The sequence below is a fragment of the Brugia malayi genome, assembly GCF_000002995.4.
Source record: "Brugia malayi strain FR3 genome assembly, contig: Bm_v4_ChrX_scaffold_001, whole genome shotgun sequence".
In the NCBI taxonomy this organism is placed as follows: Eukaryota; Metazoa; Nematoda; class Chromadorea; order Rhabditida; family Onchocercidae; genus Brugia; species Brugia malayi.
The window spans coordinates 3,734,643-3,752,593 of record NW_025062479.1 but is presented as its reverse complement, the minus strand read 5'-3'; the positions used below and the strand labels follow the sequence as shown (position 1 = coordinate 3,752,593).

At 29.5% G+C, this 17,951-nt stretch overlaps 2 protein-coding genes across 3 annotated transcripts; both read left to right on the top strand.

Annotated features, from left to right (window-relative positions):
- Nucleotides 1-4,887: 4,887 nt before the first annotated feature.
- Nucleotides 4,888-5,297, top strand: Bm17913 (Uncharacterized protein; the record flags this gene model as incomplete). Its single annotated transcript, XM_043073516.1, has 2 exons — nt 4,888-4,970; nt 5,204-5,297. 2 exons carry the CDS (start codon nt 4,888-4,890, stop codon nt 5,295-5,297), a joined length of 177 nt encoding a protein of 58 aa, XP_042929450.1.
- A 2,333-nt stretch (nt 5,298-7,630) lies between these two features.
- Nucleotides 7,631-16,414, top strand: Bma-npr-19 (Uncharacterized protein; the record flags this gene model as incomplete). 2 transcript variants are annotated; one of them, XM_043073514.1, is made up of 8 exons in its annotated part: nt 7,631-7,692; nt 8,389-8,520; nt 11,269-11,463; nt 11,756-11,938; nt 15,121-15,241; nt 15,512-15,619; nt 15,711-15,866; nt 15,992-16,414. In XM_043073514.1, 8 exons carry the CDS (start codon nt 7,631-7,633, stop codon nt 16,412-16,414), a joined length of 1,380 nt encoding a protein of 459 aa, XP_042929448.1. The 2 variants fall into 2 exon arrangements, with proteins under 2 accessions (XP_042929448.1, XP_042929449.1); XM_043073515.1 differs by lacking the exons at nt 7,631-7,692; nt 8,389-8,520 and having other exon boundaries at nt 11,309-11,463.
- Nucleotides 16,415-17,951: the final 1,537 nt, after the last annotated feature.

Sequence of the window (17,951 nt, the reverse complement as noted above, 5' to 3'; positions counted from 1 at the left end):
CGTGAGTAGGCATGCATCCAAATTTTTTGATTTATAATAGTGTGTGCCATATTTTATTCCAAACCAATCCTTATCAAATCGGACCATATACCAGCTTCAATTTTTTTGCTAGACTGATTTTAACCATAGTCGCTGGCGTAAATTCGAGAATTTGATTTACAACGAAATCAACGACTATTGAATTTCATTAGACTTAAATCATAAATTGTGAAATCGACTATTTATTTCAAAAATAAAAGTTTTTCTTGAAAGAAAATCAATCTAGAATTCAACCTAAAACTTGTTATCATATTTGTCCTGTATTCGTTTTTTCATTTTTTCTCAGTCAATATAAGTCATGAAACTACTTTGTAAAATAACTGGGTGAAATATTTTATGACTCACCTGCAATATAAAATTAGTTTAAAAAAAGAAGGTAGAATTTGTAAATTGGGGCGAATAGCCAAATCTGATGGCGCGTAAATCCGAAACAAGATGATAACAAAATTATTGAATAGCAAATTGAATATAATTTAATTCGTTGAGGAATAGCACCACCTTTTTTTCACAGGTTTTTTTTTTCATTAAAATGTGACAAGCAAGATTAAATTGGCTTTCTTACTAGTTAAGTATTATTCTATTTTTAAGCAGCAGTACTATGAAATTATATCATAAAAGTTGCTATTAAAGCAGAAATAAATTTAGACAATTTATTTGAGATTATAAAATTTCATTCACTTCTAGGATTTCAGATTGCATGTCAAACAAGTCAATTCACAGCTAGCATTTACACTTGGAAAATTTATTCGTTGCTGTTTTTGCATGCTTCTTTGATCGTGCAAAGTGATAATTATGCATTGCAGCTTTTTTTTAATAAATTACATTTTTGGTTCTAGATGTAAAAACAATTTTGGTGAAAATAAATTCTCAAAAAAACATGTGCTTCAGGAGAATGATATCTTGTATTTACTAGCCAGTATTGAAAAGCACAATGCAAAAGGTTTGTTTTTAAGGCACGTGTAATTCTTATCGAAGTAAATCATTAAAAAGTACAATTCTGAAACTAAAATAGTTCTTCAATATTTTAAAAAAAAAAAGAAAACAATTCCTGCATTATTCTCACTGAATAACAGAGTCTGTTTAAGGTTTCGTCCTCGAAATTATATATTCATGAAAAAAGGAACTCAATAGATTTTAGGATTTTGTTTAAACTAAATCTATAATCTTTTGTGCTACTTGGAATTTCTTTGTTTTTTAAATTTAAAGATTCAAGCGTTTCACATACATGTCGGTAGTTCAGCAGTCTTAAATACTTTTATCCCTTCATTTTGTTTTCTAGCACTTATTTAATGTCATTGTAATGTTAATTATTGAAAATGACATCAAGAAAGTTTGACATTTTTTGCATATAAATGCAATGGCGAAAATTAAGATGTAAAAAATGTTCTATCATTTTGTCATGCTACATGTTATCACAAAGCTTTGCTTTAGTTCAATTCAACACCTATTGTTTCTTTAAGTTGGTATGTTCAATAAATTTGTTTTTGTAAGATTCCACCGGAATTTCTATTTGAAGATATTTCAAGTTTAAATGTGATTGAAAAAAAAAAAAAGTGTTGTTGAAATTTGGTCTTAGTTATGCCGCTGCTCCTGTTTGCTTTTTCATAAAAGATTTAGAGACCAATCATATTCTGCTATTTAAATATTTACGGTGCGATTCTTCCCAAAGCAATAAATTTTATAGCTTTTCATTACATTTAGATTCCGAATTCCCCCGAATAGTGAATATTTTGGTAGCCTTTTTTTTAAAAAAAAGGCAAATTCATAGCTATTTAATCATTGTTTGTCACTTGTCATCATTAAAATGTGGAAAGTTTTCTTAACTTTGAAAGCATAGTTGATGTTTGATTATATCTTTTGATTCCAGTAACAATATATTCATGTTATACCGGTGTGACTTTAAATATTTTGGATAAATCAATATTAATTTGTTCTAATTTGAAACGTTATACAAAAGTTTTTAACTAAGTTTTAAATCAATTAGTTGGAACTTGCGCTGTAAAAGTTATGTAGAAGTCAATAAATATTTGGAATTGGTGAGATACCGAAGATGAAATTTGTTCTATTATATTAAAAAAAAAAAACATAAAAAATATTCCTTCCAACCATTAATTCTCTCCTAGTTATTCACTAATATTAGCTTATACAAATTGTCTCAATAATTCAAGCCTGTTTATGTAAATATCTGGCAGTAAAATCTAATGTTGTTATAAAAAGAATATTTTATCCGTTGAATAACTAGAAATTGAAATTCCTGGAAAATTGTCAAAATCATCTGTTAATATTTTTGTGTGAAAAACTATAGTTCGTTGATTTTTTAAAGCATTTTGCTCAATTTGATTTGGTTCCACAATTTAGATTGTAATTCATCTAAACTAACAAAAAAAAATTTTTTTTGATTTACTACAAAATATTTTCTCACATTTGCACAATTAAGTATTACTGTGCAATTATTTGTACGCACTACAATTTCAAAAAATTTATGTTGTTGATGAAAATTTATAGCAAGAGTTATCAAATCACTTTTCTGTAATCACTAAATGTTTATATTTCTGAACACCAATCTTAAACTATCACCGAAAAATCAATAACTCGTTCCATTGCTGTTAAGTTATTTCTTCATATCATCCTAAACGGATTATTTTTCCTTTAGTAGTAAAATTTATTTAATTAATTTTCATCAATCTTAAAGTTATTACCAACTATAAAAAAGCCTTCAATCATCTACAAAATTTTTTCATCACACGAAATAGATAATGTAACATAAATTTAATCTTTATGGACTTGTCAGTTTACTAAAAATTTAATTATTCGTTAACACTTATTATTTGCACTTCACTTAGTTATCACGTCATAGTCATCATATGTTTTTCAATTTTTAGCCAGTAGCAATTTTTGAATTTGTTATTGTTAATATTATTAATTATTATTTGAGCTAAATATTAGGCATGTAATTCATCCGTTAATTGAAATGGAGGTATTATAAAATTGTTTGGGAAATATCGCCATAAATTCATTTAGAGTGAAAGTTAGTTGCTGAGTTTTGTAAATGGATGAATTTGAATTTTGCATAAAAGAAACAAAATTTTTCTTTCAGTTTTTGCTGAGATGATAAAAGAAAAAGACTGACCATAACGATCAGTTCTAAAAAAGAGAGTAGAACGAATGTAATACAAATAAAGAACATTTTTTGCTGCCACTATCATCATACTACTGATGCTTTCAAGTTTCCAAGTTTTTTGGGCGATATTAGTAAAGCATTTTGTATAATGTTTATATGATACTATGTTTATATGATACTAGTTTAATTATTTTGAAAAGCATTTACGAATAAAGAAGGACGATAATGATAGAATGATAAAGGGAGAAGGGACATGATTAACTTATATATATATCAGTAATATTTGACTCATTAATATATACCTTTCTTATCAGAAGCCTAATTGTTACAAGATTTTCATCCTTGGATTTCTTAGAAATTTTTAAAACAAAATTTATTTTCTAGAAATTCTATTCTAAAAAAATTTCATTAAAAAAAGAATTTCATGCTGAATTTTGAGGTCTAAAGTTTGGAAAAAATTTTATTTGTTAAAAAAAAGTATAACATAAAAAAGGCTTTAATAACCCTAAATTTTTCATTTTATTCGCTTGTCTGTAAATCAATGATATTTGAAGTTCAATAGCATAAGCTCATCAATTTCTTATTAGCATATTTTTTTAGAAAATCTTTTAACTTATATTTAGGATTTTATTTAATTTTATGTCAAGATTCGACAAATCTGAGCAGTCTCGTTCAATTTAACTTTTACAACATTTTATGTTTTAATTAGAAGTAGCACACGGAATTTTTGATGCTACAATACATTTAAAATTATTGTTAATATAAAATTTAGAATTTTCATATACTGTGAATATTTAACATTCTAACATCATGTGATTTGATTATATATTAAAATTCAAGTTGCAAGATGCAATTCTTTTTTTCAAATTCAAGTAAGCAACAGATACAGCAAGAGATTATAAATATCTTTATGAACAATTTTGAAAATTCGTCGATCCTTGTAGCAAATATAAAGAAAATAAGAGAGGTCGGTCTTTGACTCCCTTTTCTGCTAAGCTTTTGGAAAGTGCTTGAAGCATAAAGGAAGATGATAAATCAAGCTTGGCGTTACACTACGCAAGCATAATTATTCTCTCTCACCAGTAAGTAAAATGCAAGTTATATGAATGTGAGATTGGCTGTTGGCAATTGTTCAAAAGTATTTTCTTTTCTCATTTACTGTTGTCCTAATACACATATTTTTAATTAAACACGATGTTTAAATTTTGTTACGAATACTAATTACTTAATCCAACTATATTCTTTTATATCTTAGGTTTATATCTAATTCGCATTCTCTTGTTTTGGGGAGCTGCTTGACTACAACTCTAACAATCCCTCTCGAGCAATCCATGCTTACACATTCTCCAACGAAAATATGAACTTCTGTTAAATTTTTTGTAACTGCGTGAATTTCATACTAAAGTCCATATTTTCTATATGTAAATAAAATTCAAAGTTTTAAAAATGTCGATAACTGTAGCTGAATTTAAATGAAATTTTGTGGAAATACGAATATCTTAATTATTTTACACAGATATTTGTAAGTAAATACTTGTTGACTATTGATTCCATCATTCATACATTTGCTTTAATCTCTGATTTCATATTTGTTATGGAACTATTCGAGATCTGATAATAATCAAGCAGTAGATAAAGCTTATTATTAATTATGGTAAACCAGAGCCTCAAACAATAAAGGTAAGTTTCGTTGTTCAAGTCTCAATAGAATCTTCACCTGAACGGTGATGAAGAAAATTTTTCTAGGAGGACAAAAATTGGAGAATAGGTATGAAGCAATTTTGGTAATTAGGAAAATACCAAATAAAAGGTATCTTAGAAATTAATATACCAATTTAAATTTGCGCTGACTGCTTATTATTAGATGAAGAATTTTTCTTTTTTCAAAAATTTTTTAGCATTCCAATTAGATCTATGAAAATAAAATTTTTTTTATATATTTGGTTTCTCATTCACTGAAATAAATCACTTTTAATATTCGTCCAAAGGATGTAGAACAATAAGGTAAGAGTTACTACATTTTAACATCTAATTATGCTTTAGGGCTTTTTCTGAAAAACAACAAGATGGAAGTAGTGGGAATAGCAGAGATGCCAGTCAGTGTTCATTGTCAACATTTCTAAATACGGCTAGTTGATCGTATGAAGTAACAAGTCTAATGCTAAGTTTTCCTCAACGATGCTCTATAATCAATTGCTGCTACTCATTTATTCTCATATATACAATTCCATTTCGACCACAGTTTGAGTATAAATGAAATGTACTGATGAGCAAATAAAATATAAACAATTGCATATTGGCCAGGATGACAAATCTGAGTGTTAAACAGTATTAAATGAACTTCATTCTCTAACTAATACTGTTTCGCCTTTTTTCTGGTGATGTTGAATAAGTACATTTAACCAAAGCTTCATTCTTCCCTAATTCTCACTAATTTCAATATCTTGTTTCTATACAAAATTTTTTTAGAGCAGGACAAATATAGGTATAATCATCTTTTCCTTTATTTTTCTTTTGAGTTTTTAAACGGTGAAAAAAAATCTTAATATGAAATATGCTTACTAAATGCATTTTTCATTAGTTATGTTTAAACTGACATGCCCTTTTAATTTCAAAAATTATTTTTTCAAAATATTCGGAAATGTTACTACCTTAAATAAGAAATTTGCTTTAGTGGTTAAATATAAATCTGTTCTGTGTAACTGAATTTTGAAACGTAAGGGTTTATTTAAAAATTGTTGTTTGTTTAAAAAATGCTGTATAAGCACTATAATATGCTAACATCTTTGTCCTGCTCTAAAAAAATTCTTCTTTCAATGCGCACCTATTCTGTCATTTATTTTGAATTTTAATCTCCGAATAAGCATAGCTTTAGTTATAAAACCACTGTGACAAGTATTCACCTTCCTAAGCCATATTTTCTTCTTCAAACATAATGTTTGTATGTAAAGCGAAAGTTCATCCACGCCACTGTGCTTAAAAAAAGACTTGGATAAGCTCTTAATTTAACTTCAAAGATAAAACCATCTTGACATTCCATATTTCTTTAAAATTTTCGCATCAGCTTGTGTGTCCTTCTTTAATCAATTCTAAAAGATATTTATGATTGGAAATATGTCTCCTCCTATTCTTTTTTTTTGTTTAATTTTTAAAATTTCTTGATTAGAATCATTTTCACTTTGTCGAAACAATAAATTTCCTTTATTTTAGCTTTAACAAATAATTTGTCGTTATTTTACAGAATTCTTCCAATCGCTTATTCTTGGTACTAAAATTTGTGAATTTATAATCATTTTTGCATACAAATCATATAGGCTAGGTCATTAATTTCACGCACTCATTTCAAGCAGAAATAATTTAACATACCTTAAGTACGAAGGTTTTGGTAGTTATGTAGGTTTTCGATGAATTTGTAAAGAGCTTCGAAATGTGATAAATAGACTATTTGTTTATTTAAGAGCAGCTTCGAATAAAGATTTCAGCAAGAACAAGTGCTTAAACTTTTGCTGAAGACTCATGTAAATCTTTGTTAGTGTTAAAAACATTCAAATAGTGTAGTGAATAATGTTTAGAATAGTATAATGAATAGCTGACTCGTAGTACTTGTAACAAACTGAGCTGAAGAATTTAAAAGATTTCTTTAATCTAACATATTTTTAATTAGTGACGTGAGAAAGACAATATGATATGAAATTATACCACTACCGTGTGCGTTGTTTGTCATTCTTGCATTTGTTGACTCAACACATTCCTTAGTACTTTTTCGGATCATCTAACGTTTGTCAATATTTTTTTATAAAAAGGGTAATAATGATAAATGTTAGTAGTAAAGTAACACCTGCTGAGCAAATACAATTTGCTAATTTATTTAGTTATTAGATATAAATATTCTATTAAATGATCTTGAATTGCTCAAAAAAGGCGTTGAATTTTGGTGTAATGTTTTATCAAAAAATTTGGTAAAGAGTACCACTTTGAAATAATTAATCAATTGAAGTCTTGAAATGTTTTAATATGCAAGACAAAATGATTGGTAACAAACGAAAGAAAATGCTTTCTTTAAACAGAATAAATATGATCAAGAAACCATTTATGTACTTTATTTTTTGCCTATTTTATTATACATTCGCCATACATTTATATCATTATTATTATACCTTCTTTTATATATGAAACCTTTTCCGTATTATGATTCAGAAATGTTGGATTGCGAAAGAAAATATATTCCATAGCTAACTGTTCACTTATGTATCAACATGTCTATCTCATTGTACTCTTTAAATAGTTATTGAGATCTTTGAAGTAATAATTAATGCAGAACAAATTGCGACTTGTGCATGAGTGTGTCGCATGCGAACACATTTTGTACACTTTTCGTTTGCTTGTATTAAAATCTTTTTTATTTGCCACTTTGCCCCTTGGAATTTCAGTTCACCCAGAAATAACGTAATCATTTCCTTACAAAGTATTATGACACAGTCTTCCGCATTTACCGAATTCACTACTAAGAGCCAGTTTTCAGGCAACGAAAGGCAAGTTTTAATCTATTTGAGATTAGTTTAATCAAATAAAAAGAAACAGAAATAAGGTAATCTTTCTTTGTTCCGGAACAAACAAAGGAACTAAGAAGTAAAGTTTTTTGGCGAGAACTACTTTTGCTATTCTTTTTCCAATACTTTCTTGTCCATCGAATAATAAAAAAGAAGGCATTTGAATAATTCAATACGTAAATTCCTGGATTTAGGGGAAGAAATAGGAAATGATTGAATATGTTATTGTTATTCTGTTGAAAACATCGCTTTGTCTTTGGGTACAATGTGAGTATTCGGTGAATTTCAACTTCATTTACACAAAATCAAACATAAGTTCGATTTTTTTTTCATGGGAAATGATATATAATGATAAATTGAGAAAATGAATTCATTTAGTAATGGAATTAACAACCAACACGAATTATCAACCAATTTTTTTTGAAAAAAAAAAATTAAAAGCTTTTTAAAGCTATGTAAGGTGAGCACTTTTGCTTCGGTTTTTCCAGAACAAAAAAGTGTTTGAAAGGAAGAGAACTGCTTGGAAAAAAAAAGTCTCTACACAAACGGAAACTAGAGAACATACCAAATCATATTGGATTGGAAACCTGTAGCTGCTAACTCGGACGTCGAAAAGAGCAAACTCCTAGAAATCAGTATGATATATAGACTGAGTAATAATGAAAGCAGAATTTTTAGGACTTGGGAACGACGTCGGGATGATATTGTCGTTGTTACGATATGGCTGATAATGCTTAGTTATGCTCTTGCTTCGAATATTCTTATTCTGATTGGTATCGCACGCAATAATTCTATGCGATGCTCGACGAGGTATTTTTTTGGTGCTATTGCTGTCCCTAATCATTGCTTTGCAATTAATTTATTATACCAATTTTAGCATTAATATTGCTAAGATATAAATAAGCGGCTTTCCATACCAATAATTTGACACCTAGGATGATGAAAAGACTAAATATGCGCCACTCGCTTTCAAGGTCCACGAATTTTCATTTTAATCCTGGATAGTAACGGAAATGATTTTGTAAACTCTTCCAATGAACACTGCTTCAGTTATCCAATCATCATCTAACCGAGTGCATTTCCTAAATGTCGATATGAGTGAATATAGTGCATGAGTAATCTCCTACTCCCACTGCAGTATTCGAATTAACATTATAAAGTATCTGAATAGACGGAGCATCTCAATGCCAAACAATGAAAAATCATAGAAGTCGTCCCGTAATAATGGGTGAGGAAGCTGCAGGTTATAGATGAATAAGAACTAGTTCATGAACAAGTTTATGTCTTGCCTATTCTTTCTCTCCAACTAACTTTAGCCTAGGAAGTCTTCTACTTCTTAATAACTTTAGGCAAATAAAATTTTGTTTGAGTAACGCAGCAAGGACTTTCTTACTCAGACAGGAGTACCAGAGTTTAGGCTATGACGATATATGTTTCTGAAAATGTGTTTAGGAGGAAAATTTTTGTTCTTAATTCGAGAAGTTTCCTGAACCATTGTTGCGAATCTGAAGTGTCAATCCAAGTAATAATAGTCCATTGTTCTCTAGAGAATGTCCATTTTATTTGTATTGCATGGATTATAATAATATTCTTGTCATAACCATTCTTACGTCATCCGTATGTCTTGCCTGCCGAAGAGATGGCACGATGCTTTAGCTGAGTTTTCGACTGGATAAGAGATGATGCAACAATCGACTTAAAAAATGCTAACTACTAAGTGTTAATAGGAGCCAAAAAAAGTCGTAGTAATACCATGTATTTCGGACCATTCTGTGATACTAAATCAGAACTCAAGATAGCGGGTCTTCTAAGAAAGAATCTTATCTCTAAACAACTTTTATGAAAGAATGTTTTGTTTCGTAAAATGAAGAAATTAGCCTACAAGCTTAGTAAAGAATATCCAATAGGAGTATAGAGATTTATTATTGCGATCCATTCTACATAGTTTAAAATCACCTATTTCGCTTCTAATAGATTAGTGTATTTCTTTAAGCTGATACTAATAAAATCCACCAAGTGTATTTTCTATAAAATTGAGGGGTTTTGAAAGTGAAAAAAAGTTCGGAGAAATCTTTGAACTAGTAGGAATAAAACCCTCCAACTGCATTTCTATTAAGGTTAGCAAAAGTGAGGAATTTTGAAGAAAAGAAAAAGACTTAGAGAAATAAAGAAATGAAGCAAAAAGTCAATTTTTTGCATTTCACAATGCTATATAGTTGGAGACAAAAATTCGAATGAGAAATAAGTGAAACTAGGATTTCAGAAGTGTATGCTACCTAATAATAAAGGTTTGGAAACACTAATAAGGAAATGCCGCCGAATTAGTAACTGACTGAAACATACAGAAGGGTTAAACCTGTAAAAATTTGTTTCCAATATACGTTTCAATCGATGTGCCAGTACTTCAGATCTTAAGCTTCTACCAGTGGTTTGTGACGAAAAAGTGGAAAAGTTTTTACGTAGAATAAGACCAAGTGAACTCGTAAAACGGTGAGCCAGCATTAATTGGAAAAAAGATAATGCTGCAGTGAAAACTACAGTATATTTTGTTCAGAAGACTTAAAAATCTATTGTTTGATCAGCCTCCTTATTTAATCATATCATTTTAGATACTATCAGAAATCAGGATCCAAAATCAGTCGTTGACAAGAGAATATGCATAAATAAAGTATCTTAGAGAATTGCAGTTAACAGTGTGCTCTTAAAGTGAATAACTGCTGAATTTATTTGGTGGATAAGACAGTATAATAAGAAATTTCATTCATTCATAATCAATCATTGTTAAAATGAATTTGGAATAAATTCATTCTGATAAATGATAATTAAGTGGTAAAATTGGTACTTCTATAAACTGATTTTTTTTATTGCATATAGTAGTGACATGAAGCTTGCAGCAAGTATTTGCATTACATCAATAGGTTCTGTACTTAATTCTTTTTTCTAAAATTAGATTCTTTGATTATTGCAAGTTCATTTTTTGGAAACATTTTTTTCATATTTCACTAGCGATCATTGCTGGAGTATTTATATAGTTGAAGTGAAGTTAGGAATGCGAAGTAAGTCGATATGTGCTTTTTAGAGAAAGAGAGGAGAGAAGAGAAGGATATAAAGTTTAGGATTTGCCGATTTGGCGAGTGAGTGAGACAACACTTCCAGTGAAGCTCTATCTATCCGCCTCATATGAACTATTTTTAAATTTCTTGATAGTCGTTGAAAAGAGGGAAGTACTAAAAAGCTAGCGATATTTTATTTTTAAATGACATCTCTCTTATAAATTAATTTATTTACATCACGTCATGCATTTTTACACATGATAAGGATATGGAAAAATTTTTGCAATCAAAATCATCAAAGGAAAATCCTTGGAAAGAAGTATAATTTATGATATTTAAATTAACAGCGATTCAATGAGTCAGAACAATCAGAATTTCCATTACTTAGCTCTTTGTTAATCGGAATTCATAAACTATGATCTAAGATCTGAATTGATTTCTCAATTTTCTTTAAAAAATTTATATTTGTGCTATTATTATCGTACATGTGAATATTTGATTTCAGCTACTGGTTTATAACGTCGTTGGCTACCTGCGATATAATAATGGTAGTGATTAGTCTAGCTCATCTCGTGCCTGCGACGGCTTTTCATAGTGCCTTCCTAGATTTTCACTCAGTTCGCAATGTACTTATGATATTCTTCTATGATTTATTTTGGTATACAGCTGTTTTACAGTTAGGCCTTATGGCATGTAACAGGTTTGTTATTTTATTTTTGAAATTTTATCTGAAATTCTTGTTGAAAAACAAGTTACGAATCGTTTAGCTAACATGCTCTTCTATGAATGCATATATGTTAATCGACAAATCTCGAGTGAGGCTCATGAAGATAATGTTTATCCAGTAATAAGTTCAGCTTCCCTTATTAGTTTCTCTAAGTTTTGTGTTCAGATATGAAAATATCTATTATTCTTATACCTGGGTAAACTCTTATATTTGATTATTTGCATAGCTAATACAATTTCCACATTTCTAAAGAAACAACTTGCAGATTTGTGAGCATAGTTTATCCAATGGAATATAAATGGCTATTTTCACCACGAAAAGCACTGCTTGCAATATTGTTTGGTTATGCATTAGGTTTTGCTGTATCTTTGCCAACATTATTCCCATGCTGTCATACATTATGGAACTCTGATTACTACATCACTGTCTATGATCCTATGGATACCTGGTAACATTTTCTATTTTTCCTACTTATTGTATCACAAAGATTATTTACATAATAAAACGTCGCATTGTTAGAACTACATTCGAATATAGCGAAATCTTAGGAGATTTTACTATATATTAAGTCCCAGGATTAGTGGTGGTGTGAAAAATACGAGGAATATTTTATACGTTACGAATAACCGATGAATATATAAAATATATGTAATATTCATGTAAAGCATAAACAATAAGGAAATAAGTGTCAACAGTGGTTATATCTTATAATTCATATGATGGCTATGTTAAGAAATACCGACACAGTAGGAAGTTGAAAATAAGAAGTGGTAATAGTATATGAAATGATAAAAGATAAACGAGGACGAAAGCTATGAATTATAAAGAGGAATAGGAAAGGAGAAAGTACCTACCGCTGAAAATTGAACATTTTTTAAAGTTAGATGAATTACTTCTAAACAGTTGTTTTCATTGAAATCTCAAAGCCTAAATAAATTAGAGAAAAAGAAAACTAAATTAGTGAGTGAAACAAATATGACTATTTTTGAACTGAGTTTGAATAATTATTGAAGTATTCTCATATCATGTGATATTTACATTTTCTTTAGAAATTTACAAAAAGTATTAAAGTAAATTCTGTTTAGTAGAAAATTAAGTAAAAAAGAATCAAAACTTTTTTTTTTGTAAATTTATGAAGAAATACTAGTGTCGTATTGTTTAAACAAATTCTAATAACAGTAATAGTTAAATAATTTCTCACTTTTTTCTTGTCTTCTATTTTTCCTTTTGATATATTACTATGATTTATCACTTTTAAAAGCTTTCCAGTTTAGTAACAATGGATAGTGAAGTAGAATAATAAGCAAATAAAAAAAAAAAAATTGGATGGCAAATGCAATGCATACCTCAGTACATTTGAAATACGGGAGATAAAGGCATTGTATTAAATAAGGAATCAATATTGAACTGTTTGATTAAAAACATAGATGATAGAATGATGGAAATATATTAATGATGTAAATAAGCATTAATTTTTCACAGAGTCAAAGTATTCATTTGGGAGGAATTAGATTAGGACACGTAGTCATTAAAGCATCATATAGAGAAGAAATAAAAATATTAGATATAACTAACTAAATAAGTATAATAAGGAACGATTGCAATTATTTTTTCCGAAATTTTTCTTAAATAGTCATCAATTAAAGTATTTGATGCATGCCACATGTTCATATTAATTGCATTTTGTGATGCAAAAGTGTTGGTTGCATGTAAGAGGTTTTGGTTGTTCACTACATACTTTTGCAAACATGACGTTTCCAATTAAATGAATTTGTCATATTCATGGAGCTTTTTGGAAAGCAAAAATAGATGTAATAAATTTCAGAGCAACGACTGATAACTCAAAATTAAGATCGACTATAATTGACTCTCCTGGACAAAAAATTCAAAAATGTAGAAATACCTCAAAGCGAGAGAAATCATCACTTAAAATGTTTGATGCATGTCCGATATTCATATGTCATATTTTTTAGTCGTGTCATTTTATTTCATTTAAAAATTTTTTTTTTTTTTTTTTTTTTTTTTTTTTTTGTTTCAAGCCTTACAGTGCAAGGACCAATATTATTCCTGTTCTATCCTGAGTTAGACAACACTCACATTCAATACTTCATTACTGGCATAAATTGTTGGAGTGAATTTGAAAATGGCATGTGATATTACGGTAGAAACTATTTCATGTCTGTCATATGAGGTGAAGTAAAAAGAAATGCATGCATTGATATATGTATTGTGTACTATTTCGTTGCAAACTTGTGACTAATAATTTCATGTCTGAGCAGATTTGACTCATTTAATTTGAACTAAGACTTATTAGATTTATCGAAATTGATAATGCCAATATCATAGCTAACAATTTCAACCCCACAAGCTCCAAACGATCCATTATGATAAAAGATTTTATAAGCGGAATATTTTTCATTATGCTTGCTGCACTATTGAATACCGAGTTGATTCCATTTGCATTTAGTGTCATGTGTACTTCTTTTTCGCATGATAGCTTTATTTGATTGGCTGGTGATACATTGCGGATATCTCCCCTGAAATGCAGAATTTTAATTTATGTTACGATAAGCTTTTTGGTATTTTTCCACACGTAGTGACAAGTTGTAGCCTGTTGCTTTAAAGTAGCAAAAGACCATTGTGCAACAGCGAGGTAATTAAAAACAGATAAATCAGAATTGTAACGGACCAAACTTTCTTAATAACATCAGAAACATTTTATAAGATGCAGTTACCCATTTGAAGGTCGGTACAGAAACTGAAAAAACGTTGCAGAGAATAGGGTATTCACAACAAAGTGTTGATGTTTTATACGGATTTCGAAATTAATTTTGACGAGAATAGCTAATTTTTTGCTATTTCCATGAAATCTTAATTTAATTTGTTTTTTTTTCGTTGGAATCCTGGCAGTGTTTTTCTGTAAGTACTACATATTATATTGATTTATAAGAGCAATTTTGCCTTCAAAGCGGCACATTGCGGAAACGTTGCGTAATTTTAATAATAACGAAATCATTGTAAAATCGATTTCCTCATAGGAGTTGCTTGGATCTTGAGGCTGATTGTGTTCGTTCGTAAGAGAATGAATCGCAGCTGCATAGGCTTTGAAGATCTGGAATTTCATTACACCTGAGGTTGATAATGACAATTGGTGGAAGGATATTTTGAGAATCTTTGATCTGATTATTCTTCCTAATTAAATTCCATAGTAGCATAACATGGAATGTAATGTAATTTGGGGTATGATTTAACTGTGCTTTCCTCTTATTCTTCTGAAGAACTAAAAAGAGTGAAATAAGAAACGGAATATGAGAAAGTTTAATCAAGCATTTAGCTAGAAACCGTCAAACCGTTCTACAAAACTAAATTTACCTCTAACATTATTACTTAATTCATTTTAATGCAATAAAGAGTTTCACTTCTATTTAAGATACTATTGCCATTAAAAATAAATCAGAAGTCACTTACTTAGTGAGGTGGATCATCTGCAGTTTTAGTAAAGTAAAGTTTAGAAAACACAGAAGAGGAGAATTTCGATTTAAATTGACATTTTGAAATAAATTAAGCAAGCTTTAAAAAGTAATTCATGTTTTGCAATTTTTTATGAACTCAAACACGCATCATTTTTAGGTATAAATATATTGATGTGGGTGTCAACAGCTTGTCTTTGCTAGTTATGATTATTTCTTACGCAATAATTATCTACAAAGTGCGGGAAAGTAGCCAAGCAATGGCTAAACATCAGTTAATGGTAATCTTTTAATCATCAAACCTAATTCCTTCTTAATTTAAAAATAAAAAATATCCTCAGTATCGCAGTCGCAATGCATTAAATACAAATCTGCTAAGTAACTGTATAAAGTATTTTGTTCGATGATTTGAAAACTTTTTGCAAATACTATTAATGATTTTAGCACTTTTAATTTTGCAAAATGATGTCTACGGAAGGAATTTTGAAACAAACTTTGAATTCTTAATTCAGATTTTTATAAAGAATGTTACTGGTTTGGTATGTTTGCAGATAGAAGACAGCCGCTTAGAAAGTGGTAGTGATCCATACCTGAGATCGAACAGTTTTAGAACAGCACGTGGACAAATTAGCAAAAAAGAGATGAGACTTTTCATACAAGTAAACGAATTAAATTTGTTTCATTTTGAATTTGATACTGCTAGAAAGTTTTGCAAATCATTGTTGTTTCAAGTCTTGATAAAAGTTTTAGTTTTTTCTGGTTTCATTGGTTTTTCTACTGACCTGGACAACATGGCAGTGGCTTCCTCATATATCTGAATCAAAATGGGCTTACTTTGTTATGACTTCGCTGTTTTTCATAAATAACTCTATCAATCCGACAGTATATTTACTCTTCAATACTCAGGTTTCTTTCTGAAGCTTTTTTTTTTTTTTCATTATACCAATAAACAAAGAATGAGTTATATTTAAAGATAAATTTAGTGGAGCTAAAATCAAGCTTTATGTATAGTAGGAATATTTTACTTGCAGTTACGGCATGAAATAGGTCGTTTGTTATGTAATTCGAGTGCGAAAACAGTTCCTCCAACGCATCATGGATGTATGTTAACGTCTAATAAATTGTTCAAGTATACAGCTAAAAACCACCCGTCAACGGGAAACAGTGGTAGTAGCGGTCAACATGATGGCCATTGTGAAGCTTCAACAACACAGACTGGACATGACTTGCTAACAGCCAGAACATCCGATGCCAACAATACTACGGTTGCAAAAGTTGTGTTAAATTCAACAGCAGCCTCAGTGAATATGACAATGGCAAGTGATAGTGCCACAGCAGATAATAATGATGTAACTAACATCGCAATAACATTAGCATTGAAAAAACCTCAACGACAATTGTTTGTTAATGATAATATCATTGTTATCGATAAAAATGATACTTTAATTGTTTAATTTAAATATCGTTCAGTTATTTTTCTATTTAAGCGCTAAAATATATAGTTTATAAATTTAGGTTTTCGGTACTTCTATTTGCTAAAATATCGAAGATGTGGTATACATCTCATTTCTGTTCGTAAAATTTTCCATTCACTTTTATTATACTTCAGATTTCTGTCTAGAAATGAGTTCTAGAACTAGACAATACGTCCTGTATGTCGACAAAAATAATCTCCAAATAATCCAAATAATGGCCATACCGTTTACTTTAGACGCATCAAAAACAAAGTGTGTAAAAAATTCTCCATAAAGTCCGTTTCAAATTCGAATGAAAGAAATTAAAGTAAAATTTAATTTCTCATCGCCCTCTTCTTTTAAGCAATCCAACACAAAAGAGCTATTATTTATCATAGAGTTGCGAAAAATTATGAGAAAAACAAAATACGCATCAATGAAAGATAACATGGCCATCAGATTTCCTTTGTTCATGAATTTTATGGTAAAAGACCATGACAGGAACGAAGAGCCTGTGATATGGCTTTATAGCCAATTAAGCTCTCTGTGACACTGTTGCTTTACATAGATTTATTTGAAGATTTATTAAAAGTGTTTGCTACGACACAAAAACGATAAAATTGCAAGCGTTTGAAGTGTTTTAAATATACATAGTAAATAACCAGAAATATAGCTGAATTTTTTACAAAGTTTGCAAATTTTTCTTACGTATAGAAGCAATGTTGGGAAAGTTTTCATTTGTAATTCTTGTTGTTATAACTTCAAACGTCGGTAATAGCTTTCTTGTTCTTTAATGACATCGTCCAATATCGCGCTTATATAAAAATAGGGAAGAAATGAACAAAGTGACTATAAATATACCAGCAGTCCATTAACTGTTCGCTAAATTGTCGCACTGACACATAGGCGAACTAAGCGAAAGAGTGCTGAGACAAACGGAATTAAAACTTGCAATATCAAAAACTGAGCAGACAATAGTTTTAATTGTTTATATAATGGAAATTACACTTACAGCAAACTTCACGATGACAACGAGTAAAGATCTGTCATTCTCAGATAATGTTTATCTTTTACTTAAAATTATATTACATCCACAGAGCTAAAGATTCTTTTGTTTGAACATTCTTTGGACTTTGTAATGCAAATTTTTACCTAAGAAATCATTTATCCAATATTCATCATCCATATAGCTGAGTTTATTTACATTGTTACTTAACTTGCATTGTTTGTTAACAAAGAACACGTGCTGGATCAGCTCCTCATTTAGTTGACCTCTTTTGTTTGTCGGTTCCTTACTAACTGTAAATTATACTCGAATTTGGCATCGTTTACCTGACCTCCTCTGCGATATTTCAAATCATGCGTCTTGTTATCAGTTAATGCTCACTGTATAAGGAATTATATCCTTTTATTGAGGTTAAGTTTTCTAGATAACAATCTGTCATTCACTGCTCTCCTAATATTGTTCTATAACTATGGTCAATGGTATTTTTTATCTCATTGAAATAAACATTTTTCAAATGTCGTCTTCTCTGCA